The sequence below is a fragment of the Neodothiora populina genome, assembly GCF_041146345.1.
Source record: "Neodothiora populina strain CPC 39397 chromosome Unknown canker_contig_7, whole genome shotgun sequence".
Taxonomy (NCBI): Eukaryota; Fungi; Ascomycota; class Dothideomycetes; order Dothideales; family Dothioraceae; genus Neodothiora; species Neodothiora populina.
This window is the reverse complement of record NW_027191415.1, coordinates 624725-649433: the sequence shown is the minus strand read 5'-3', so window position 1 is coordinate 649433 and position 24709 is coordinate 624725. Positions and strand designations below refer to the sequence as shown.

The 24709-nt window shown below is 50.8% G+C and overlaps 6 protein-coding genes across 6 annotated transcripts; 4 read left to right on the top strand and 2 right to left on the bottom strand.

The window, feature by feature from the left end:
- Positions 1-2827: 2827 nt before the first annotated feature.
- Positions 2828-4854, top strand: AAFC00_006282 (uncharacterized protein; the record flags this gene model as incomplete). Its single annotated transcript, XM_069346216.1, has 3 exons — positions 2828-2839; positions 3110-4036; positions 4087-4854. 3 exons carry the CDS (start codon positions 2828-2830, stop codon positions 4852-4854), a joined length of 1707 nt encoding a protein of 568 aa, XP_069197425.1.
- A 1426-nt stretch (positions 4855-6280) lies between these two features.
- On the top strand, positions 6281-7275 carry AAFC00_006281 (uncharacterized protein; the record flags this gene model as incomplete). Its single annotated transcript, XM_069346215.1, has 3 exons — positions 6281-6895; positions 7022-7184; positions 7238-7275. 3 exons carry the CDS (start codon positions 6281-6283, stop codon positions 7273-7275), a joined length of 816 nt encoding a protein of 271 aa, XP_069197424.1.
- Positions 7276-10649: 3374 nt separating this feature from the next.
- Positions 10650-13067, top strand: AAFC00_006280 (uncharacterized protein; the record flags this gene model as incomplete). Its single annotated transcript, XM_069346214.1, has 1 exon — positions 10650-13067. One exon carries the CDS (start codon positions 10650-10652, stop codon positions 13065-13067), a length of 2418 nt encoding a protein of 805 aa, XP_069197423.1.
- Positions 13068-14799: 1732 nt separating this feature from the next.
- Positions 14800-15783, bottom strand: AAFC00_006279 (uncharacterized protein; the record flags this gene model as incomplete). Its single annotated transcript, XM_069346213.1, has 5 exons — positions 14800-15057; positions 15115-15294; positions 15405-15500; positions 15619-15672; positions 15754-15783. The coding sequence occupies 5 exons, from the start codon at positions 15781-15783 to the stop codon at positions 14800-14802; spliced, it is 618 nt and encodes a 205-aa protein (XP_069197422.1).
- Positions 15784-16623: 840 nt separating this feature from the next.
- AAFC00_006278 (uncharacterized protein) lies at positions 16624-18522 on the bottom strand (the record flags this gene model as incomplete). The annotated part of the gene is made up of 2 exons (XM_069346211.1): positions 16624-16871; positions 16929-18522. 2 exons carry the CDS (start codon positions 18520-18522, stop codon positions 16624-16626), a joined length of 1842 nt encoding a protein of 613 aa, XP_069197421.1.
- Positions 18523-23405: 4883 nt separating this feature from the next.
- AAFC00_006277 (uncharacterized protein) lies at positions 23406-24689 on the top strand (the record flags this gene model as incomplete). The annotated part of the gene is made up of 1 exon (XM_069346210.1): positions 23406-24689. One exon carries the CDS (start codon positions 23406-23408, stop codon positions 24687-24689), a length of 1284 nt encoding a protein of 427 aa, XP_069197420.1.
- Between the last annotated feature and the right edge of the window lie 20 nt (positions 24690-24709).

Sequence of the window (24709 nt, the reverse complement as noted above, 5' to 3'; positions counted from 1 at the left end):
TCTGGCCTGGCCAACGCATAAGCGGTCATGACTATCCCAGACTACCCTGGGTACTCTATCCTGCTCTACCCTATCCTACACTATCCTGCATTAACTGTACCTCTGAAACACTTTACTATCTGCCCGCCCTCTTACTCTCTGACCCCGCCGCTGCATCTTGTCTCTCGCCTCTCTTTGGTTTCGCTCTCTCGCCCCGTCGCATATCATTTTACTTGGACGGCGAGTGATGCATCTTCCGTCGGCTTCCAATCTTTCTTTAGGATTACCCTTGGTGCTCGCTCAATCAATTGCGTGCGCACTTATCTACTAAACGCATACTTTAGCCCTCGATGCCACTGCCACCACTCTTGCCTGACTCTGTTTTCTTTGTCCATACAGTAGCACATAGCGCCCACCCGGCCATAGCATTTCCCCCGAAAGCCAAGTCTTTTCGTGCGAGATAGCCCGTCTTTTCTAGTGCAGTCTAAATGGTGGTCTGCTTTTGCTTTGTATCATACGTATTAGCCTGCTCCCACACGCACACACGATGACCTTCAACCATGTCACCATCGCCGCTCATCGCACATGCTGAGCGACTTGTCCGTCATTCCCACCCTGCGCACGAGCACCAATGAGGTGGTCGCGCTAGACTACAGCTTGCTCTCTTGCATATCGTACAACTCGAAAGCTTTCCTTTCGGGCACTGTAGCACCTTACAACCCCTCATTGGGTGGGAGCATACCTTGATGTTGCCCATCCACGCCTGTACCCGTTGCGCCTCGACCGCATCGTTTTTGGATCCGCATCGTCCAATTCGGTCTGCCCCGGCGCATACGGCCACCTTGCGCATTTCACCTGACGGTCGCGCATACTCGACAATTGCAATGTGCCATCTTCCGCGCCATTGACAGGTGGCTGCGCTGTCATGCTTGCGATGCGACAAGTCTCAACCTACCTCTTAGCCGCTGCCCGCCTCAGGATGCGATAGCGCCGGTGGGTCGAGCCAGTCGGATCGACGGCACCTAATGTATACACTGAAGCGCAATACAAGACTACTGTCGAGTTCCTTTTACTCTGATGCCCTTCTCGACGAATTGTTTTTGAAATTCTTGTGGGAAATGTCTAAGCGCTTCTTTAGAAACAGAAATCAGAAAGCACTCGTGTCGACACTCCACTCCACTCCACTCCACTCTAGCGTCGGTGTGATATGGCCCACCTCCGCGCCGCATCCATCAGGTACCGACATACCGAAAGTTTCCCGGCTCGAGTCTCAGGTACTCCCAACTACCTCAACACATTCCATATGACCCCAAAGCACTTGTAGGTCAGGTCGTCGCAGCGGTTCAGCTTTTAGGAAATATAAACAAGCACAACTTTGGCAGCAGCTTGTCGGTAGGCAGAAGACGTGGGTCATTGCATTGCCGTCATATGCCCATTTGACCGCAGGCGGCATGCCGTCGCCGATACCAGCAGCAGCGCTGCGCCTGACAATGTCGCACGATATGCTACATGAATTGTCGCGACTATGCAATCCATTTTAACATGGAATGCGACCAGAATTACCTTGACAATGAGCGAGATGTCTTGGACGGATTGGGAACCAAGTAACGGATGTAGTTAAACTACGTCACGTGAGAACGCTGCCCGTCCGCGATTGTTGGCTTGTCAAACCTAGCCCGAGAGGCGAAATATTGTGCAGTGAGGAAACCTGTCCACAACCTCTGTCGAAGGCATATTTAATTTCTTGTAGCGATTTGGAATACAGTTATGAATATAGATACGCAGCCTTGAACCATTATTTCAAGGGGTGCAAGGCTTTCCGATGATCATGGCAGCCTTCTGGCCCGGGTGGAAGACGTGTGAAGCCCCAAAGACGCGACCACCACAGCTTGCGACGTCATAGCTTTCCTTGCTGTCGCATGCACGAGCGGGCGCAGCTAAGGGCTTTTTCGCAGCTGCCACATTTGTTATCTCACTCTCGAAGATTGAGGGGGGGGGGGTAAAAAACGGTCATTGACCTTTGTTTGATCAGGCCCTTATTACTTGACAACGGGGCCACACCACACCACGGGTGGAGGTGGCGAAAGAGCAAGAGAAAAAGTATTTAGCCAAAGGGTGCCCTCCCTTCTTACTGGCGAGACTTCATCTATATTCACCGCCATTACTAGTGCACTACTAGCCGGTGATAATATGGAAAATAAATACATCTTAGTTAGAATCGTGTGTTGCGAACAGTACAAGATGCCCTAGGGCGGGCGGGCAAAACATGGCCCAGCAGTAGTGCGAGCTACAAGTACGGAAATACAAAGTACATTTCCCTACCCCGAGTTGAAACAGAGTTGCCAGAACCCGTTCCTGGCAGTGGGTCCCATCCCCTGGCCGAAGCTTTCCCGCACTGCATTTACCGCCAGATGCTGCACGCTGCTGCAGCTCTCTCATTAGTGTTCGGAGAGCCAGCAGGGCCTTGGCAGGACTTTGTTTGTGTACACTACTGTTGACAGAAACAACAAAGGGAATACCCAAATCTCCAATCTTATTTTATTTGTGTGTACTGTAATAAGACCTCCCAGCGCACCCTTAGCACCAAAAGCAGAAATATACACACAAGAAAATCATAACATGGGCTCATCGCACTAAGACGTCTCGCGTATCTTCCTTTTGTATATTGCTGATCGCGCGCTCTGGTAATCGACGGTCGGCCGGCGTCTCGTGAAGCTCTTCACTTACACATCTAGCTTCCATCAACAAAGCAAAGCCCGCTCCGCTCATCATCCCACCTGACTTATCGCGAGGGAGAGGTACTATTTTCATCGCCATCAATTGTTGATTCAACAGTCAGACCCATACAATGGACGCAAAGGTAATCCTTCTTCCCCTTCCTGCTTTTATGTTTTTGTCACAGCAAGTTACCAAACTTGCGTTGTCGTTTCCTCTGCCCAGCCCACCGTGTGCGACGCGTCCGGAGAGGCGTTTCTTACCTGAATGCGATACTGTCCGACGAGCTCCTGTTGCTTTAGGACCTACTGACAACAGGGCTGCTTGCGTTGGATTAAGACACGATGCATATGAATTACTGCTTTGTGTCGACAATGACACTTATCATTTTGGAGCCCTTTTGACATGTTCGCAGCCTCAACGTCCCGTCCGTGCATTGCGCATTCACGACGAGAATGCACCCATTGCTGCCAAACAGACACTGCACCAGAAGAACAAGTCTGCTCCAGCCTTGCCTTCTCTCATGCAGAGTGGCGCTCAGCGCAATGGCGGCAAGAGAGCTGCGTTTGCAGATGTCTCAAACACTTCTCGCGCTCCATCTGCGCAGGACGATTCGGCAATCAACGTCAAGTCACTGAAGACGACATCGCAGGAGTCTCAGAAGCTCGCGCCATTGGCCAAGCCGGCACAACGTCCTCTTGCTGTCAAGGCTGCTGTTCAGGCCGTGGCAACCACCATCTCGACCAAGGCGGCTGCCTCAGCAATCCCAGCTCCATATGCACCCGCAGCTGCGCCACGAAAGCTCGCACCAAAGCGCAGCGCATCGGTACTCAAGGAAGCTGCCAGTATCGAGCAAGTCGAAGACGCGCTGGCGACTGCCGGCCAGCAAGAATCCAACGGAGCCGACGAATCAGGCGACGATACGGCCCAGTCTGAGCTGGACTCTATCGCCGAAGAAGCCGGCCCCGTCCAGGCTGTCACAGCACCAGTCCGCGAGCCCACCACACTCCCCACCGCGCCTATCGTCCCCAGCTCGGTCGAAGACCAATATATCCTAGCTCTTGAACACCAAGCCCTAACAAGGAACGGCGTGGAGTCGGACTATGACGACGAGGAGTACGAGGTGGACGAATATACTCGTAACGTCACAGTCGGCGCAGCAACGGCAACTACCATCGTGTTGGCACCCAAGGTGACCAAGAGCGTCGAAATCGAAATCGATGAAGCCAGAAGCCTGGTTGAGGGTAGTCGCACAGCAGAGGATGTCGAGGAGGAGCAGTGGGACACATCGATGGTCGCCGAATATGGCGAGGAGATCTTCGCGTACATGCGCGAGCTAGAGGTAAGCAAGCCCATCCTTTTTGTGTCTCTACAAATACTCACCTGCTTTAGAACAAAATGCGCCCCAACGCCCATTACATGGACTTCCAGCAGGACATCCAGTGGTCCATGCGCTCTGTCCTGGTGGACTGGGTGGTTCAGGTCCATCACCGCTTCCAGCTCTTGCCCGAGACACTATTCCTGGCTTGCAACTACATCGACCGCTTCCTGTCCGTCAAGGTCGTCTCCATGGGAAAGCTTCAGCTGGTCGGCGCCACCGCTCTATTCCTTGCTGCCAAGTACGAGGAGGTCAATTGCCCCTCGATCCAGGAGATCGTCTACATGGTCGACAACGGCTACTCGCAAGAGGAAATCCTCAAGGCTGAGCGCTTCATGCTCAGCATGTTGCACTTCGAACTTGGATGGCCCGGCCCAATGAGCTTCCTCCGACGCATCAGCAAGGCCGATGACTACGATCTTGAGACCAGGACTCTCGCAAAGTACTTCTTGGAGATTACCATTTGCGACGAGAGATTCCTGGAAGCCGTTCCTAGTTTCCTCGCAGCTGGTGCGCACTGCCTTGCTCGTCTCATGTTGCGCAAAGGCGAATGGACGTCCGGTCACGTGTACTACTCCAACTACACGTACTCCCAGATGCGTCATCTCCTGGCGACCATCGTGGACTGCTGTGAGGAGCCTGAGAAGCACCACAATGCCGTCTTCCAGAAGTACACCGATAGGCGTTTCAAGCGCGCTTCTCTCTTCGTTCGCGGCGAGATGAAGAACGGCTTCGTGCTACCCCCAATCAGGGCGAACACCAACGCACGCCACAACTGGTAGATGTGTGACTGATGAACGCTGTTTTTCAGCCAGACGGTAAGCTATTGCATCCCTGAGTTGTTTTCGTTGACATTGCTGACTTTTCGCTGTAGCTCGCTGTAGTCCAATGGACATCACACTCACTTTCCATGGTCTGCCGTTTCGTGAAAGGTCACACGGCGTTCGGATTGATACCCACTGGGCCTGCGACAGTTGACTGCAGACTACCGATGTGGACTGCTTGTTGTACCTCCTATTGGTACTGACCCTTCCGTGTTCAGTACCGCTATTAAGGACATAGCTGCAGCATGCACCTTTGATGTTTCGCGGTTCTCGTGCCACCGGCAGCCCACCCCTTGTTTTTTCGCAGCACAGTATATCGGTTTATTTTCCTTTCGGGTTCTTTTTCCTTTTTCATCACACAGACTGGCATGTCAACTTACCCGGGGGAAATGTTCATGACTGGAACGACGAAACGAGCACTAATACTCTCCGTGAATCTGCTCTCAAACAGCAGCCACGTTCACACCAAGGCCCCCTTTTCCTTTTCTTCATTTTCATTGATGATTCTTTTACTATCGGCGGGACGGACTGAGGGGCACTCGTTTAGAGATAGCACCTAATGGCGTAATCGGTGGATATGGTGGTTAAATGCATGGCCGGTGTTATAAGGGACCCATTACTCATGGGCGTTGAGACGGGCAGCCCACAAATTCAACAGACTTCATAACGAACATTGTGCAAGAGGTCCAATATTGTGCGCTGACATATATGAGCATCATGAGGCAAGGTAAGGTAGGCTGAACGCGTTGTTAGAACACTTTGCGCGTCACGCAAACGACGTCGACGTTTCAATTCTCCGACTCGGCGCGCGTTGTGCTGCCCCGCCTTACCCGTCCGATTTACTAAGCCTTCCCGCCCGACACAAATTCTCCGACAACTCAATTCTATATTTGACTTTCACTTGCTCGTCCCACGCTTATCTCGAGGGGTGCCATTGTCGTGCATGTGTTTTGTAGTCTAGCCGGACTCTCGGCCTCGGACTCGAGACTGGCGACGGCAGCCGATAGCTACGGCTTTTGCGTGAGGACGTATATGTTGCGTGCTTGCCAAAGCCTCGCTGGGCGGCTTCGTCGTTCGGGCTTGTAGACGTCGGCTCCCCAAGTCCGGCGGGCATCACCTATACTCGGAATGTGAAAGAAACCTTCGGCATAGGGGGAAATGGTACGGTAGGTAAAAGATTAGGTAGGCTTTGTAGATCTGTTGTTGTTGCTAGTTATAAAAGTGCCTGTTACCTTGGTTTTATTTTTTGGTTTGCTATTCATTCTGTCTTGTCCTCATTTCTCTGCTTATTCACTTCTTTCTCATTCTCGTTGAACTCGCCTCGTACTGTAAAAAGTCATTGGATAAATCAATCAATCAATCAATCATACACCAATAGAGAAAGATGTCTCAAGGCGTCGTCACAGTTCCTTCTGCCTCTCTCCATGGCAAGGTAGCCCTTGTCACTGGTGCCGGTCGTGGCATCGGGCGAGGATGTGCCATCGAGCTCGGCCAGCGTGGCGCCAGCGTTGTCATCAATTACCAGAGCAGCAAGTCTTCCGCAGAAGAAGTGGTCAAGATCATCGAGTCATTCGACAATGGCGCAAAGGCCGTTAGTATCCAAGCCGATGTCAGCAAGCCGGCAGAAATCGACCGCCTGTTCCAAGAGGCCAAGAAGCACTTTGGCAAGATCGATATCGTCATGAGCAACAGCGGTACTGAAAGTTGGGACAAAACCGAGGACATCACAGAAGACAAATACGACCACGTTTTCAATCTCAACGCTCGCGCACAATTTTTTGTTGGACAGGCCGCATGGAAATATCTCGAGAATAACGGCCGTCTGATTCTGATGTCGTCTATCGCCGCTGGTCTGCTTGGTGTTGGTGATCATGTCCTCTACAACGCTTCCAAGATGGCTGTTATTGGAATGATTAAGGGATTCGCCACAGACTTTGGCAAGCGCGGTATCACAGTCAATGGTGTTGCCCCAGGCGGTATTAAGAGTGACATGTTCACGGTTCGTACAGCAGTCCGCTTCTTTCTTCTTTCACCCTAATTTGTCCCTGTTTTTCATTTTTTCTCCTCAACCACCCCTTCTCTCTCCTTTATACAACTCATAACAACGAGCTGATCTCCATGACAGACCCACGCGTGGAGATATATCCCGGGAGGAAGTTCTGATTGGCCAGCTGAGAAGATTGAGAAGTTGATGGCGGAACATTGCCCTCTAGGGAGGTGTGCGGTGCCTGAAGACGTAGCCCGGGTGGTTGCATTCCTTGCCAGCGACGACGGTGGCTGGGTCAACGGTAAGTCTGACTTTGGTACCTGCACATACACTCCACTAACGATAGTTGCTTAGGCCAAGTTATCACGATCTCTGGTGGCTCCTCTCAGTAAATGCATAAATTCGATCGCGGACTTCGTGATTCGGGTGAGAATCTCACCTTAGCTATCTTTTTGGTGGGAAGAGCATGATGGTGCAACTGGATATTGCATATACAGTCCAGAGCACAGAATCAAAACACCACATACCAATCAAAATATAATCTTCATTGAATATGGTTGTTCACCATATTTCTTGACCACTGCAAGGACTATATTTCAGCCTATACCATAATGCCAAGCCTTTAAGCGAGGGCTTATATACAGTACATAGGTACAAAGCGACTTGTTTCTAGTCATTGACCACCTGCATTCACCACAGAGTCGTCGACCATTTATCCCAGAGTCATCAACCATTAACTGGGGATTGATTGAGGAGTCATTGACCATTCGTTGGAGATTTACTGACCATTCACTAGGGAGTCAACGGTCGTTTATTGGAATGTCATTGATTGTTTACCAAGGGATTGTAGATCTTTCATAAAGCAGTCATCGACTATTCATTAAGAAGCCATTGTACTAGGTTGTCAGTGACTGCATAATGAGCAATCATCGACTCTTCGTTATGGAGTCATCAACTATTCATTGAGAAGTCATCTATCTTCCACTCGGGAGTCAGTAACTATTTACCGAGGAGCTGTTGACAATTCAATGAAGAGTCATTGGCCAGAGACGAGCTCCCCTGTAAGGTGTTACTAATCTCGAGATCTCTTGTGCAACTCCAGAAGATATCTGTGCAACCCTAGAAGACATCTGTGCAACGTCAAAATATAAAAACACCCGTGTAACGCGAGGATGCAGCCTGCGGCGACTTCATGCAGGTACATGTACTAATCCGAGCAAGTTCCTGTCCGTCTATCTGCGGACTGTTCACGTGCGAAGTTTTGTGTAGATAGGGAATCGCCAGACCCCCTAATGTTGAATATGCAGATGTGATCAACCCTCATGAGGTGCGTGTGTGAGGAAGAATTAAGTCAAGGCGTTTGGTAATTGTAGCCTTCACTGTGTGACTGCGGCTGTCCTCATATTTTTACTCCTACTTGGAGTGATCATAAGTGTTGGAATGAAGCGTATGACATGGGCTTGGCGCGGTCAAGGCACCTCTGATTCATTGCATCTTCACTTCGATCTGGCTCTACTTCTACTGACTGTCTATACTCCTTGATCTTCATTGGAACTACATGCCTTCTACACTTGACGGTATACCGAGTTGAGAGCAGGATTACAGCTCATACCGGAAAAGCCTCCCTTTCTCGCACTAACCGCTTCCAAGAAGTGCCCGAAGTGGGGAAGGCCAGACGACTTATCGACGTCACAAGCTCGTTTGATCGATCTTCTGGTGCTTTATCAACACAACAAAAATCATGCATATCTTGGTACGCTGACAGTCCCATCTGTATCTTGAGACTCTGAGAATCATGCTCTTCCTGAACGTCCGTACTGATTATTCCCTCACAGATCACCAATGACGATGGCCCACCATCGGCAGAGGCGTCACCTTACGTGTTGCCACTAGTGCAGCACCTGGAAGCCGCAGGACATGTGGTCTCTGTGATCTTGCCTGACAACCAGCGTTCGTGGATTGGTAAAGCTCATCTTGTTGGCAAGGACATCGTCGGCAAAGAGGTGCCTTATGGTGCTCCCTCTGTTGGTTCTCCTGCCCCAGCCTGCGAGGGTAAGGCGCCATGGGTTCTGATCAATTCGACACCAGCTTCTTGCGCCCAGCTTGGCTTGAGCCATTTCTTCAAGGATAGACCTCCTGTCGATTTGGTGGTATCCGGACCCAACTATGGTCGCAACACTACCGCTGTCTTTGCACTTTCCTCAGGCACCATGGGTGCAGCTCTCGAAGCGGCAGTCCTTGGCTACAAGGCCATCGCTGTCTCGTTTGCTTTCTTCGACCGCGAGAATAACCCCGACATCGTGGCACAGAGCTGCAGACAATCGGTCAAAGTCATCGAGCACCTGGCCAAGAACGGAGACTGGGATGCAGGCCGCATCTTTACCGTCAATGTGCCTGTCAAGGACGGTGTCGAGTCTGCGCCTACCATGTGGACCGAAATCCTCCAGAACCAGTGGACACAGGGAAGCTGTTTTGAGGAAATCTCTGCGCCAGTTCAGGATGCGTCAACCCAAGAGCACGACCTACGTAGACAGGAGAGCAGAGAGGGCGGTGATGTCAACGATCAAGAAGAGGCCAAGCCTAACGAGCACTTGACCAAAAGGCATTTCAAATGGGCACCATCCTTCAAAGACGTCTTCGAGAGCGTGAGGAAGTCTGGACCTGGCAATGATGGCTATGCTATCGCCCAAGGACAGACCAGCATCACGGCTCTCAGAGCCAACTTCATGCATATCGATGGCTACAAGGGCGAAGTCAAGCTCTAAGTGAACTAGATCGCCCCGTGATGCATGTGCAGCACTGCCTTTTGCTGGGGGGACATGAATGGTGGTCTCGTGCACATGGGACTACGGATCTCTAATTAGATTCTTCTCAATTCAGTTAACCACTGCGATTCCGTGAATCAAATCAATCCGAAGTGTCCAATTGTGTAGCTCGTTAAGTCTAGATAAACTCCCCTCTCCAAACATTTTTCATTTCTTACCTCCACACTATCGCATAGAGATAGAGAGGTAGCCGACTGCTTCGATAAGGCTGCAGCATACATGCTTGTTCGTGGAAAAAGAGCTGCGCATCAATTGTATGTACTCTGCCTTTCATTGTCCAAGAGATCCGGATCCAGCATGATTATTTCAGCCTCACCGATGCCCAGAAACATCGCATTCAGGATATTTTTAAACAACTACGCTCGGAGGGCAAGATCACGGCAGGACCAAGACGTGAACCTCAGTTGGTCAACGAGATCCTCTCGGACGAGATCTTCTGGTATGCTGAAGAGGAATTCGATACCATCAGCCTGAGGAGTGGTGATGATGCAGAGTAATGCAGAGTAATGCATCCTTGTGTCACAATATCATGACGGTATTGTCCTGGAGGCTAGTCATAACGACCACCGCTGAGATGAATCAGTACTTCAGATACATGACTTTCGAGTGACACTTCTTCTTCTGCTCTTGATGTGTAAGTCAATTCAGCATCAGAAAGGGTGACAATGACTGCTGACGTTGTCTCTAAGTTTCGGCTGAAGTGAAAATAGCGTCAAGGCGGCTTATCGATAAGCGTCGAAGTCGTCAGGTTGCATGAAGAAGTGTCTCGGTGTAGAGCAGAACATCATCATCAATCATTGTTCTTGATTCTTCCGCACTGGAACATCTCATCTCCACACCATCTTCATCCGACAGTACGCACAATTGTCACTGATTAAACATCCAGTGATTGGACATTCCAGAGGCACAACAAGTCGTGCGCGACGGCGCGACTGCCAAATATGGCGGAAAAGTTCATCGGAATGACCATCGGCGTGACTTTGCTGCAACCACCCAACACAGTGTTGATTGGAAAAGTCACCAATGTCATCCTCGGCCAGACACTCGCCCTCCAGGAAGTCTTCTTTCCCGCCACTGGAGAACGACTGCCGGCGTGGAATGTGGCTGCGACCAACATTGCTGATCTCCAAGTGGTGAACCCCAATGTCATGCACCATGTTCAACCCGCCACTCCTCATCATGCTCCTCATGCTCCTCATGTATCCGTCGGTCATGACGTTTCTGTGAGCCCATCGGTGCGGAAACAGGCCTTTGTCGATCCTGCTATTCTGAGCGTTGGCAAATCGCCTGCTCCGGCCTCTCGCATTGCCCCTCCTCCAATTCAACACCGGGCGCCATCTCAACCAATGCCTCCAACTGTCTCTCAAGCAGCTCCTGCGACTGCATCTCCTGTGAATCCTGCACCCTCTGCACCTGCTGCGCCTGTTGCGCCATCGACACCTGTCAAAGCCATGCTTGCAGCAGCGGCTGCAAAGCTTCCTACCAACCCCCACACTTCCCCCTTCGTCGCGCATGCACCACAGAGTGCCAAACAAGTTCTGCCATCAGCAAAAGCGCCCAAGAAGCAAGCACGAGATTTCTTTGCGGAGAATGTTGCTGATGAAGTGCAGGAGGAAGGCGAGGTTGCACAGCAGCAGTTGGATCAGCACGGAGGCAAGAAGGCTCGAAGAGGCCGCAAGCCCGTCATAAAGAACACTCCCCCTGTCGTTGCCGCTGCTACTGAGGCGCAGATTGTTAAGGATCCTCTGTCGCCAAATGTCTCGCGAAGCGGCAAGGACATGAACGCTGCTCCTGCTAACAACAACAAAAAGGGCTGGCGATCGACACCGCTACTTAAGGAAGTCGGCACTCCTGATCCTGCTAAAAGCAAGAAGAAGTCCAAGAAGCCGCAGAGAACACAGGAGATCCAGAACGGCCAGAGTGGTTGGCAGACCGAGGAAGCCACTGATATTCAGGATATGGGAGACTTCGACTTTGCCGCCAATTTGTCCAAGTTTGACAAGCGCTCTGTCTTCGATCAGATTCGAAACGAGGACACGACTGCTGATGAAGATAGACTTGTCAGTCACAATAGACTGGCTCGTCCTGGAACTAATGGCGGCAAGAACCTGCATCCTACGGAAAATGTGCTCTCGCCTCAGCTGAAACCGCAGCATGACAGCCAGGAGTTGCTGGAATCTACCTCAGACGCTGATACAGAACTCAATTACGGAAGTGGTCAGAACTCGCGACGCGCAATGTCTCGCTCGTCGGGCAAGCGACCTCCTCGCAGAAGCAACAGTAACATGCCTGAAGAACACCAGCATCCGCTAAGTGCTTCTTTTGCCTCTACTGCTTTCAACCGTTCTGTGAGCTCTCTACGAAATGCAAATCTGCACGCCACATCGTCGGCCATCTCGACATCACCAAACCCAAATCGCACCCGCTCTCCTGCTTCGATCCGCTCGCCAGTGCATGCTCTAGAGCAGTTGAGTCTTGAACAGCAGCAAGGCCCGCACTTCCGCATACGAGCAAGCGGCCAACCCTGCTCTGTGTTTTCTCCGCATCGATTGCGTCATATTGAGGCCGAAGCAGTCGCAAATATCAAAATCAGTGCAGATGCTCTGACCGAAGGCGCCGCACGTGGGATTGCCGACACCGTTCTCGAGAGCGCGCTTAGGACTGCGCCGAGCCGACGGAGCTCCAAAGCCGCGCCTGGTGTCGTAAACGGACACGGCGCTCACAAGCCTGTCGTTACCATCTTGGCGGGCAACCATCTCGCAGGCGCGAGAGCAATCGCCAGCGCTCGACACATTTATGGTCGTGGCTTCCGAGTCTTGATCTCTGTGCTTGATTTCTCCAACCCCAGCGTGTGGCATCCGCAATTAGCGACACAGATCCAGTCATTGCAGGCTTTGGGAAGAAAAGCCGCAAGGATCGAGGGCTGGCGCAGCACTTCGGGCCATTTGAAGCGCCTCGAAGGACCCCCAGCAGTTATTGTTGACGCACTCTTAGACGGCCAAAAACATTCAGAGGTGCAGAGCGCTGAGCAGCAGGCGGAAGTACGAGACATGATTGACTGGGCAAACCGCAGTCGAGCCGGCGTTGTCAGCGTCAACATACCGTCAGGATTCAGCGCCATGGACGGGACCACCAGCGTCGTTGAAGGTGAGCCACTAGCTGTTAGACCCGAAGCTGTCCTCGCCCTTGCGGCACCAACATCCGGCCTGCTAGAAGCCGTCAAGGAAGGTGAAGGGTCACAGTGGCACGTCATCGTCGTAGACATTGGAGTCAATGTGGCACTAAGAGATAGAGAGAAAGTCAGCTTTGGCGCAAGCTGGACCGCTCAGCTGGATCTTTCACGGGGAGAACAGGGATAGAGCCCCCGTTTTCCACTTTGTCCGATCACAAGTCCGAATCCAACTCCAAGCGCCAGCCACCATCTATGGTTCGCTACCACTAGTCACCACCGAATGTCATGACACAGAAAGCTGCTATCGCGAGACTGGCACGACATGACACGAACCAAAAGGCTCCAAATCACAGAAATTGCGATCATGATCTGCCCGTCTTTCCGAGACGCCACTGATCTCGGGGAAAAGGCTCTCGACACTGCATCAACATATAAAGGGCGCTCCTGACGTTCTTACTCAATCACACATACCAAACAAGTAGACAAGCGTCTTTGCCCAAAGACGAAAGATACCCTACCCTACCCTATCTTAGCCTCTTATGTATATCCATTACCCCCCCCAAAAAATTTCAAATTCTTAGTTCAGAAATATTCCAGCATGCTTAAGGCGGCTCTTATCATCTTCCATCCTGAGTTGTCTACAGAGTGCGGTGCTCAGCGATTAACTACAAAACCATCAAATTTTCAGATCCTGAAAAGGAATTGGATGGCTGTAGCATCAGGAGGTAATCTGTTGCTGACAGTGTCCCGTGTCGGATGTACTGAGCATCACAGGAACACGTTTTGTATTGATTGTAGCGTGAATGCTCCGTGACGCTGAATCGAATGCTCAATAAATGTAGTGTGAAGGCTCATGACTACAGAGTCAGCTGCTCTTCGGAAAAAAAAAGTGAATGCTCAGTAAGTGTAAAGTGCATATTCGATGACTACCTACAGAGCGAAAGCCATGCCGCTTCCGTCCGAATACGTCTCACAGTCCAAAGTCCAACTCAAGCCTTGATTCTGAAAAAGGAAAGAGCGCCTCTACAGAAGAGATTTTCTCTTCCAAGCCACCACATCGTCTTCTTCTTCTTCTTCTTCTTCTTCTTCTTCTTCTTCACAAATCAGAAGCCTGTACCGGCAGCTCGAGGAGATCCGCCAGACTGTTGCTGTATCCCAGCACACGGAGTTGCTTGAGTAGAGATGGGAGCAGGTCTATGGTCTGATCGGTCACACTCCTTCTGAGGCGAGCAGGCGTGCATCGATGGCCACAACGACGGGGCAAGGGCAGGACCGAGAGGGAGGAAGAGGGAGGGTTGTTCTGAGGTTGCGTAGGACTTTGTAATCACTCTGTGAATACTTCAAAGTCACTCTGCAGCCAGTAAGTGTTAAGTATTCACAATGTAGTCAGTCGGAACTCATCTTGGATTCATTAAGTATTCACATTTGGGTTACTCTTTTGGTATATGGCGTTCACCTTACTTTTACTACCACGGTTTAGCTCTGCGATGTTAGTTGATTAGGTGTTGGAATATCTATCTGATGGCTCTAGCGATATCGATATGCACATGAACATCAAGGTTCTAGGCTGTAATGAATGTAGATCAGCATACAAGACGCATAGAAACAAAACTCGTGCCTTTTTTTTTTGTTTCAAGCAAGTAAAAATGATAGAGAGATATGTATGTATTTACACACTCTACTCTACTCCACTCCGCTTGCCCGTTGGAAATGAACGATTGGTAGGCAAAAAAAAGGAAGGGAATAAGGGGGAAAAACCACACGGAAAGAACGCCTCATGAGACAAATCCAACAAAACAATGAAAAATAAAATATACGAGGGGACAGCGATCCGTCCCTTCTGCCCACCAGTAGAAAAAGTAAAAACCTCCCTTCGCTCATCCGCCGATATTTCTTTTCCCGTCTTTCTCCAATTCTTCTTAACAACCGCAACCACTGCTGCCCTCGTCGAAGGTGATGGGGATCGTCTCCGGGAAGTCCGGGTTGAAGTCCTGAGCCTCTTCCTGGGCGAGGGCGTTTCGCGCAATCACCTCAAAGGCCTGCTCGACGTTGATGGCTTCCTTTGCGCTCGTCTCGAAGTACGGGATGCCGCCTTTGGATTGGCAAAAGGCCATTGCGCGCTTCGAGGGGACCATGCGCTTGCTTTCTTCCACGTCGACCTTGTTGCCTAGCACGACCTGTTTTGTGTTGTGAGGAAAAGGTACTTGGGTAAGGGGACTGTGGGCTGGACTCACGAATGGGAAACTCTCTGGGTCCATCGGGCTGGCTTGGATCAGAAACTCGTCTCGCCAGCTGTCGAGCGTGTCAAAGGACTTTGAGTTGTTGACGTCGTAGACGAGGACGCAGCAGTCGGCGCCGCGGTAGAAGGCTACGCCCAAGGACTGGAATCGCTCTTGACCTGCGGTATCCCAAAGCTTTGGTGTTTTGTGTCAGCTTATTTTCTCGTTCTGTTGCTCTTTACGTCTGCACCACGGAGGAGAGTCCCTCTGGCTTGACTCGGAGGAGGGAAGGAGTATGCGCGCACCTGCATTGTGACTAATCTGTCATCCACGAGAACCTCCTTGGTAAGGAAATCGGCGCCGATCGTGGCCTTGTAGCTTGCGCTGAACTTCTTGTTGACCTATATGTTCCGAAAACAGCGCCCATCAGCAATCAAGTATCTGTCGCAGCGCGAGCCTTGTCGTGGACCATGGCTCGCATAGCAAAGAGCAAAGCTAAGAGGGGACGATGGAATTTACAAATTGGTTCATCAGACTGGTCTTTCCGACACCGCTGTCGCCGAGGATGATGACCTGTTCCCGGGTTCAGTATCATGATTCTTGACCTCTGCCACTCAATCGAGGTTCCGAGCGGATAGAACTGCTGCGCCGCACCTTCAATAGAACCTTCTTTCTGGAAGACATGTTTGCGATGTTTCAAGTGGTCGGTAAATGTACAATCGAGAGGACAGAGTTGCCTCTAATCCGTTGACTGTCTCGGTGTGTGTAGTAGCCACGTGCGTGCGGCCAAGGTCCAGATGGTGGGTATGCGTGATTGGCAAACCAGAACAAGTGTAGCGACAAATGATTTTCCTGATTGTAAGAAGTCGCTGTATTGTTTACTGTTTGGACAGATGTGATTCGCATGGATTATCGTATAGATAAATGACGGTGTGTTGTCTGCGTTGTTTCCCGACTTGACGTTGATATCGTCACGCGCCGAGGCCTTCGGTGGCTGAAAGTGAATGAACGGGACAGTCGACTTGAAGCTTGGGCCAACTCTTTCTTGCATTTCGGTCGCTTCAACTACAAAGTACATCGTTGCTATACACACCATCGTGCAGTACTTGTTTCGTCGACTATACGTAAGGTATGTCTTGCTGTACGTTGACTTCCACTCTCTTCTCCGACGCATATGTCCAGGGCAGTCACCAAGTCTGGACTATTTGCAGGTAACCTCCTCTATAGTGCCAATCCCAGCTCCAATCACATGCCTCAGCTGATGTTATATCTCGATACTGCTATCTCCACTCTAATCGTAATCATGCATAATGTACAGCAAGCTCTGTACACAATCAAATCCTCGTCCATCATGAGGCGACGTATTGTGACAGATACAAAAGGCTCGCCCGCTCTGTAATTATATGATTGACCCCGCCTACTGTGGAGCATGTTCGTCGCGTTCATGACAACAAGTCTGATGCTGGCCCATGTGTCGAGGGCTACTCCGTGTACTGTTCACCATCCAACATCTCCCAAAGCCGATCAGTGTCTATTGCTTGCGCGCCTTGCGCGTCCTCGTCTCCGCACCTTTCGTACATGCAGTCGCGCGAAGAAGCTTGAGACGGCACGATATATCACCTGGCCGCCGACGAGAACGATAAAGACGATCGTGGTCGGTACGGCGACATACCAGAAAAAGGCATCGCTGTGAAGCTGTGTTGCGTCCTGCCGCGAAAAATTCATTCCAAAATAACCCGTGATAAAGGTCAAAGGGGAGAAGAATACGGTGACTATGAGTTCGTTAGACTAATTCCTCGTATTTGCCAAGCAATGCAAATTATGCTCACCAAGTGCGATTATCATCATAAAATTGTTCGTGTTGGCAGATATGGTATTGAACATCAGATTCGACAGGTTGTTAGCCGAGGCATCCATCTGCTCGAGCGATTGAATGATTGTCAAACAATGATCTAGTACATCACCCAGATATACATGAGCAATTGGTGTGATTTCTACGCTGGTCGATGTCTCGTTTCGCTTTAGTGCGCGTGGTCGTAGGCTTCCGCCACCATTACCCGATGACGGTCGGGATGTCTGAGATGCGCCCACGGACAATAGTTTCGAAGCTGGACCGATGAAAGGTTGCGAATTGTGATCGCGAAGCGAGTTGACCAGATTGACAATCGGCTTGAACAGATTCTGGATCATATCGATCTCCTCGGTGAAGATATGCAAGGCTTTTGACACTTTCATCGATGGATTGTTGAGAACATCAATCTGCAGCTCCTTTCGTGCTGTGTTGTAAGCTTCCTTGACCGGTATCGCCAAGTCAACAATGGCGTCGATAATGGCTTGCATAATAAGAGATGCATCTTCGCTCCGACGAAGCATTGTTGCCTGACTTCGCAGTCGCTCGAGTATGGGTTCTTCTACATCCGAAGCCGAATTCTCGAAGAAAGATATACACGTATTGTTGGCCATCAGGAAGATAGCAACCTGTTCTACCGCGACGACTTGACCTTCTGATGACAACGCCGAGTTCTGCTCCATGAACGCTGTATGTTCTGGGTTCAGATTGCTTTCATATCTATGCAGTGTTCGAATCGGTCTCAGTGGTCGCTCGTCTTGGTCCAGTGATGATCCTTTGCTCTCATTGTCGAAGACGGGTAACACAGACCCTTTTCTTTCTTTCATAAAAGGCATCTTCCAACGAGATGGTCGATCTGGTTCTGGTAGCCTACCTTTGATATCATCGACGGTCGTGTGCATCCCCTCGGAGCAGTCACATTGCTCATCCGGGCTGTCAGGATGGGTGTGTAACTGCACCAGCTTCTGCAAAGAGAGCACTATGAATGCATGGTCCGAGTACCAGTCCACCTTGGTCCTTGTACGGACATTGATGAGATCCTCGATGGCTAGTCGATGAAGATTGTAGTGATTGCCGAGTGATTTGATGACATCCCAACTCAAGCCATTCACACTGATCCACCGACACGGCATGTTGTGCGGCCGACTGGCCGAGAGGACTTCATGTAAATTGTCATTGCTAGCCTCGACAGAGACGATGTGTTCGTTTGAGTAGTCGACAATCACTATATCACATTTATCATGTAGCGACTCCAGATGCGGCGCGACTTCTTCGTCGACCTTGTCAATGTCAATTCCGGGCTCTGCGCCTGGCTTCCATGTCGGCCGACTAGATGCATGCTTCACGGTATTGGAGCGCGAGAATCGCCGTCGGGCTCTATGCGTCTCGGTCGACGATGTGGTGGACATTCGCGATATGACACTCGGGCCCCTTGCACGACCTCCATGATGACTTTCGACCCGACTCAAGTATTCTGCTTCTCGTTGTTGGACAGGGTTATTGTGCACTTGTAGGATATCTGCGTTCGACGGGCTTGGCTGCTCTTGGAAATCTTGTGATCTGATAGTAGACATCCTAGCGACTTTCCAAGTAAGGTAAGGTACCACCTGGTCACGAACGCGACATCGGAGATTGATTTTCTGATAGCGTCTTACAGTATGTGAGATCTTACGGCCCAAAAGACCGGCAGTGCGATACAGTGAGATGTATTTTCACAGGGCCAAAAAGCTGAGCTGCAGCGTCGCCAAAAAATGCATCATGTCTTGCACGGGGTGTAACATCGTGAATAGGGTTCGGGGCGAACCAGCAGCGTTTATTCCGTACGAGCGCACGGCTGATGTGTACAAGTGCGTGGAGAAGCAGTGACACATCTGACGTACCGAGGTGACGTGCCTACCCTGATCTAGTGCGATCTGCTGTTACAGTGCGTACCTTGAGGTACCTTAAGGTACAGTACTGTATATGGTACCTTACCGTACCACTTCAAAGTACAACTCAGGTCTCGCTGCACAACGTACTTGTACACGTACTTGTACAGCACAGCAAGATCCAGGTTCGGAGTACATCCCGATACTCAGCGACGTATAAGGTGCACAAGATGCGTTCAGTTAGTCTGACTCGTGGAGTACCTCTGCTCTACGTAATTGCATTATTGCGCAGCGGACGACAGACCGCCAGTGGGCGGGAGTTTCGAGTCTTGCGGTGATGACGGTGAGATGTGTGTACGTGCGAGCATGTGTGAGCAGAAGGAACGTCTTTTTATACGTGCAGTACAGACAGCGAACCAATTCACATGAATGCTGCGTCGCTGCACTACCTGGCAGTAGATAGGTATATTTCTAAGAGGTGAACCGAATGAGATGGTTGAGATTGGTTGGTAAATAAAAGACTTAAGTGGTCTACGTATGACCGCTTTGCCAGTAGAAAGGCAAAAAAATCGAACTATATCCTTCTAAAATGGTCTCTGGATATATTTGTTTCTCAATAGTAAGAGGGACTTTGCCCGAAAATGGAAACATAATTTTATTTAAATCTAAATTGCTGTTGTTGTTCCTGCCGCGATCCTGAACCGGCCTGGATATTATCGTGCTCGCCGACCGTGTATCGGGCATCATCGTCACGGTGTCGCTCAGAGGATCGAACACCTTCGCTGGCAATACTTTGAGGCGGTGGTATGAGAGTGACTGCGGTGGATGCACCCGCATCGCTCATATTCACATCTGGAGACCCCGATGCTGTTTGTGCTCCCAAGTTGCGAATTTCAATATTCGGCGGCCTGAGAGTGAAAGCTGGCAGTGCGCCGCAGGAATTGGCGCCATAGACATCTGTGAAAGGCTGACGGACCAAATTGAGTAGGTCTTCGGCGGTCTGACGAAAAACTTTCTGATCCAGCTTCGGGACCTTTCGCTCGGTGTTATCTGGAGAACTGGCTGTCGAAGTAGTCCTTCCTGTTGTATGTGGTGTTGTCCCTTGTCCAGCAACAACTAACAGTGTGTCGTAGTACCGTATGAGCGATTGTAGAAGAATCGAAGCAGTACTATCTTCCACAGCAGAAAACTTCAGCATGTCGATTGTCTTGCCGATAAGTCGGAGATTCTCGCCCAGTTTGGCTCGGGTGGCTGTGGCTTGTAGGATTGTTGAGTATGATTCGTGCAATAGTAAAAGCCCCGAAACGTAGGACTGGAAGACGCAGATCCAACAACGTCGCGCCGCACCACCTTCTGCTCTCAGAAGACTCAGAATGCGAGCCGTCTGTCGAGCTGCTTCGTATCCATCGATAATGCCGGTCACAGCTTCGCTGCAAACATTCTGCATGAAAGCTGTCTGATCGGCCTGGTGACCAAGCATTTTCGACATTATACAACGTTGCAGGAGCATCAGTCCGCCAAGGTACAACAAGTGGACGTAGAAGATATGGTGACGATGCTTAGACCCGGGAGCGGTGTTAAGAAGTGTTGCGAGATGCATGACTTCAGGAATCTCCTCATGCCATGCCTTGAGATTGTTGCGGACAACTGAAAGCAATTCGGGTGTCAAGTCCTTCGAGTCGGCAATAGTCCTTAGCATGTTGGCTTTGAGCAAAACGATCTTGGCCATTTCCGTCTGGATTATATCTGAAGTGGATTGGCTCTCAACAAAAGCGGCTTGTGTTGACGCAAAAGTGTGAACCCGCCACGACAAAGCACCAAGAGTCGATCTGATCCAAGAATCCAACAAAAGCAGTGTTCTCCAAGCCCTCTTGTAGTCCAGCCATTGATCAAGCGAAATTTCGGGCGGGCCCGTGGGGCTCGCAAGTCCAGATGAATGGGCCAAAGAAAATCCCAAATCGACAAATGACATTGAGACGGTTGTCTTGGTGGTCATGCAACAGGTGGCCAGCAATGCAGCTGTTTTCATGCCAAGTAGTGGATTTGTATCTATGACATCTTCCAGATAGTGCCTTGCCAGGTCGTAAAAGTTTTGAGCGTCTCGTGCGCCGATCTCAGATTCATATATTGATCCTAGTGCCGCGATCGCACAAAGCTGGCCCAAGGCTGCATGGCTTGCAGCTGTGGAAAGAACTTCCTTGGGATTGAAAACGGCGTCAAGCAGTAGCTCAATCTGTGCAGTAGTATAAACATGCATGAAGGAGCCCACACTTTGGATGTAACGACGTGAGGCCACTGTGGCGACATCCTTTCCAGGAAATCCGAGTTGAAGAGCGCCGCCGGATATCGGGACGCCAGTCATGGGAGAATGGACTTCGGCGGTATGGAAGGATTCGTTGGATCTTTCAGAGTGGTTTGGGGTGAGCAAAGTTCGTGTAGCGTCACTGCTGGGGGGTCCAGCAGGTGAGTGTTCACTTTGCATGCTGTCGTCGTGTCGGGAGCTCGCAGATGAAATTGATCCATGAGGCTTTTCTATACCGCCAGCCTCGGACTCTGACGGAGAACCAGCTCGATTCGAATCTTGATCCTGGGAAGTTCCTTTTGAGCGCAGTTTCGAGATCAGTTCGTTGACGTCTTCCATAGAGGCATTGCGCAGCGTCTTGAGCAAATTTTGGTGCTCTCTGGCCAGTGTTGCATGTCTCTGCTTCATTGTGCCGACTCGGGTCTGGCCAGCGTCGACATCATATCTGCAAGTAGTGCGTCGTAACACACACCTCCCACAGACAGGCCGCACTCCATCGCAGCGTACTTTGCGAGAACGACAACCATCACAGGCTGTCTCTATCGTCACACGCTTTGGTCTTGCCTCTGCATGCATGCCACTAGTGGCCATGTCGACAACGGGAGTCGCAAGAGCATGATCTTGAGGTGAATGCGAGTTGCTCATAGGCTGCTAATAACATCAAACCCCCATTCATCACGTTAATCCAGTCCTTCTCTGATATGTGTCGCGAGCAGAAAGGACATACGGACGTTTTCGCACCACGTATATTTTATATGTCTGGGTTACAGCCACACCAAACATCGTGCCGCTAGACCTGCAGAAAAGTAATGTTCTAGCATTTTCATGTTCCAGGCCTTGTCGCAAACCAACCTGAACCCTGGATGGTGGCAAAAGGCCATAGCGTCCGGGGTATACCGAGCTAGAGACGCTATTAGTGCCCGACGCCCACCTTGTGGGCTTTAAGGTTCATCCAAAACGGATGACCTCATGCGCCCGACGACCCTGTGGCTGTCAAGACTGCACCGTACCGAAGGGAAGGTGAGGTACTTCTAAGATACAAGTACGGTAGTTATACTTGTAGCGCAAGGTACGGGATGGAGGACACAGACACAGGGGTAAAGTACACTAAAGAATGAGCAGTCTTGGCTCAAGATATCGAGGTGCTTCCAACCTCCTGACCTCGTTATAGAAGACCCGAGCTAGATTTCTCTCTCACGGCGAGCAATCACATGTCGCAATATGCTGATGCATAAGCTCGCATCCTCAATCGCCTGTGGATCTCAAGTTGCAAGCACTGGAGTATCAAGCAGTGAATATAGCCGGACAGCCGGCTCGGCGACCTCCATGATAGACGTCTGTCTTCATGCCCAAGTACCTAGTGTCAGGTACTCCGATTACAACTTGTGCATCTCCGCCCATAACTCACGGGTAAGTCCGCTCGGCCAGGGACCCGTCTCGCAGAAAATCTTGTCGTCATTCGTCCAGGACCACGTGTCAGGGTAAGGCGCTAAAGATGCCTGTCCGACTCCGTCACCGATTGACATTACTGATTGGCAAGTTGACGCGACTGGCACGGAGGCTTCGTGAGCCTTTCTGCCAGGGTTCCCGTAGAGAAGTGTGGCTGTACCGGAACTCGGACCTCACCATATGTCTGCACTAGTCGGCCGAGGCTTATTGTCCAAGTCGGCGCCATAGGTTTGCGGCTTTGTGATCCATGGCTTTGATTGTGTAGCGTACTGGTGGGGGCTTCAGTAGCGGCCGCCAAATGTGCGCACACTGTAGGTGAATCGTAATGTCTTTTGTTCCTAGCGGCTCGTACAGGTGTACTAGTCCAGTACAAAGACTAGGAGATTGGATTTAGCTGTTCCAAACTGTGATGTCCCATTTAGGGCCCAATTGTCGTTGGCAAATGCTGTTTCCTCAGTGGTCAGCTCAAGATAAGGTACCTTAGTCAACCTCAATGGAAACCATCTCGCGGGAGAGTCGCTGGGTAACAGTGCTCGGGTTTTAAGGTTGTCTTTCGGATGCGGCGGAGAGTATACGTAAAAGATAAAGAGAGAATTTGTTGAATGCGTAAGATGTATATTTGCAATTGACGAGATATGTCGTGTAGCACAACAGAGTCCTTAAGAAGTCCATACAGTCAATTCAGTAGCATGTTGAGGTGCAGAGGGGTGATAGCCAACGACGTCAGCTCAGCAATGTCCAATGAGCGGGCTAGCCATTAGACATGCATCGACATAGTCTTTGAACATTGTCACTGCTATTGAGCAAAACTGTCCTGTAATAACCTAGTAAACAAATTATGCACTCCATCAAGGACAAACTCTACAGCCTGAAGAACAAGGCTGATCACCATCAGCCTCAGGCGCCTATCAATGTGCCCAGCGAGAATGATGGATCCGCATCAGATAGTGAGAAGGACATTGTGACACCTGTTGCTGAAGTTGTGCAGCAGCACAGCGACCCGGCTCTACTAGCGATCACGCAGCACAGCATCGACGTATTCCTCGCGTCCGCACAACCCAACGGTGAGATTGGCGGTATAGGATACTGGCAGACGGCCAACGGGTACACAGCGATAGCACTACACGAACAATGGTCGCACCCCAAGCAGCGACAGCAAAACATGAACTATCTCTGCAGAGCGCTCGACAGCGTGCGCTCACACCACAGAGACTTCATCAATGAATTCAACGACGACACGCTGTGGTGGGGCAATTGCCTGCTGGATGTATATAGCTTGTCTCCGAACCCGGAGTATCTCGAGATAGCGACCAGACTGCACGCACATGTGTCTAGATCCGTGCTTGCAGAAGGTAAACACAGTGTCAATGGACAAGACATGAAAGGTGGTGTCATGTGGACGACACGACCAGGCGAAGACCAGGTCAACTCTATCACTACAGGACTATACGCAGAGGTCTCAGCGCGACTGTCTCTGCTTGCACACGAAGCCCAGAGAAAGAAACATCTGCTCTCGCAGGCACAGAGCTCGCTCGACTGGATCCTGAGATGTAGGTACCGACGCACCGAAGCGCTCGTCCTCGACACGATCAAGTTGAAGACCAGAGAATGCGTCGACTGGACATTCACGTACACGACGGGGCAGGCCATGGCCGCATGCACAGCGATACACCACGCGCTTTCGTCCCTGGATCACTGCTCGCCACACAACGACGACGTCCTCGAACACGCCTGCGCAATGGCGCGGAAAAGCATGATCAGACCAGGCTGGGTCGACGCCTCCTCGGGCATCCTGACCGAGGCCGGAACTTACAGCAGAGCGAACCACGAAGCATGGCGCAATGACGACGCCGTGGGATTCAAATCTGTGCTTTTGCGGTCGCTGGCGAGACTCTATGACTGCCTTTCGACACGCGAGCATTATCAGCAGGAAGAAGACGACCTCAGGGATCGGATCAAGGAGTTCGTGGAGACGCAGTTCAGGGCGCAGCAGGAGAGAAACACGAATGCGAGGGGTCAGTATGGGCCTTGGTGGGACGGGCCGATGGATCTGCCTACTTCGCATAGTCAGATGGCGGTTCTGGATGTCATGGCTGCTGTGCAGTTGGTTAGGAGACGGTAGGTAGGTCTTGTCACTTTCCG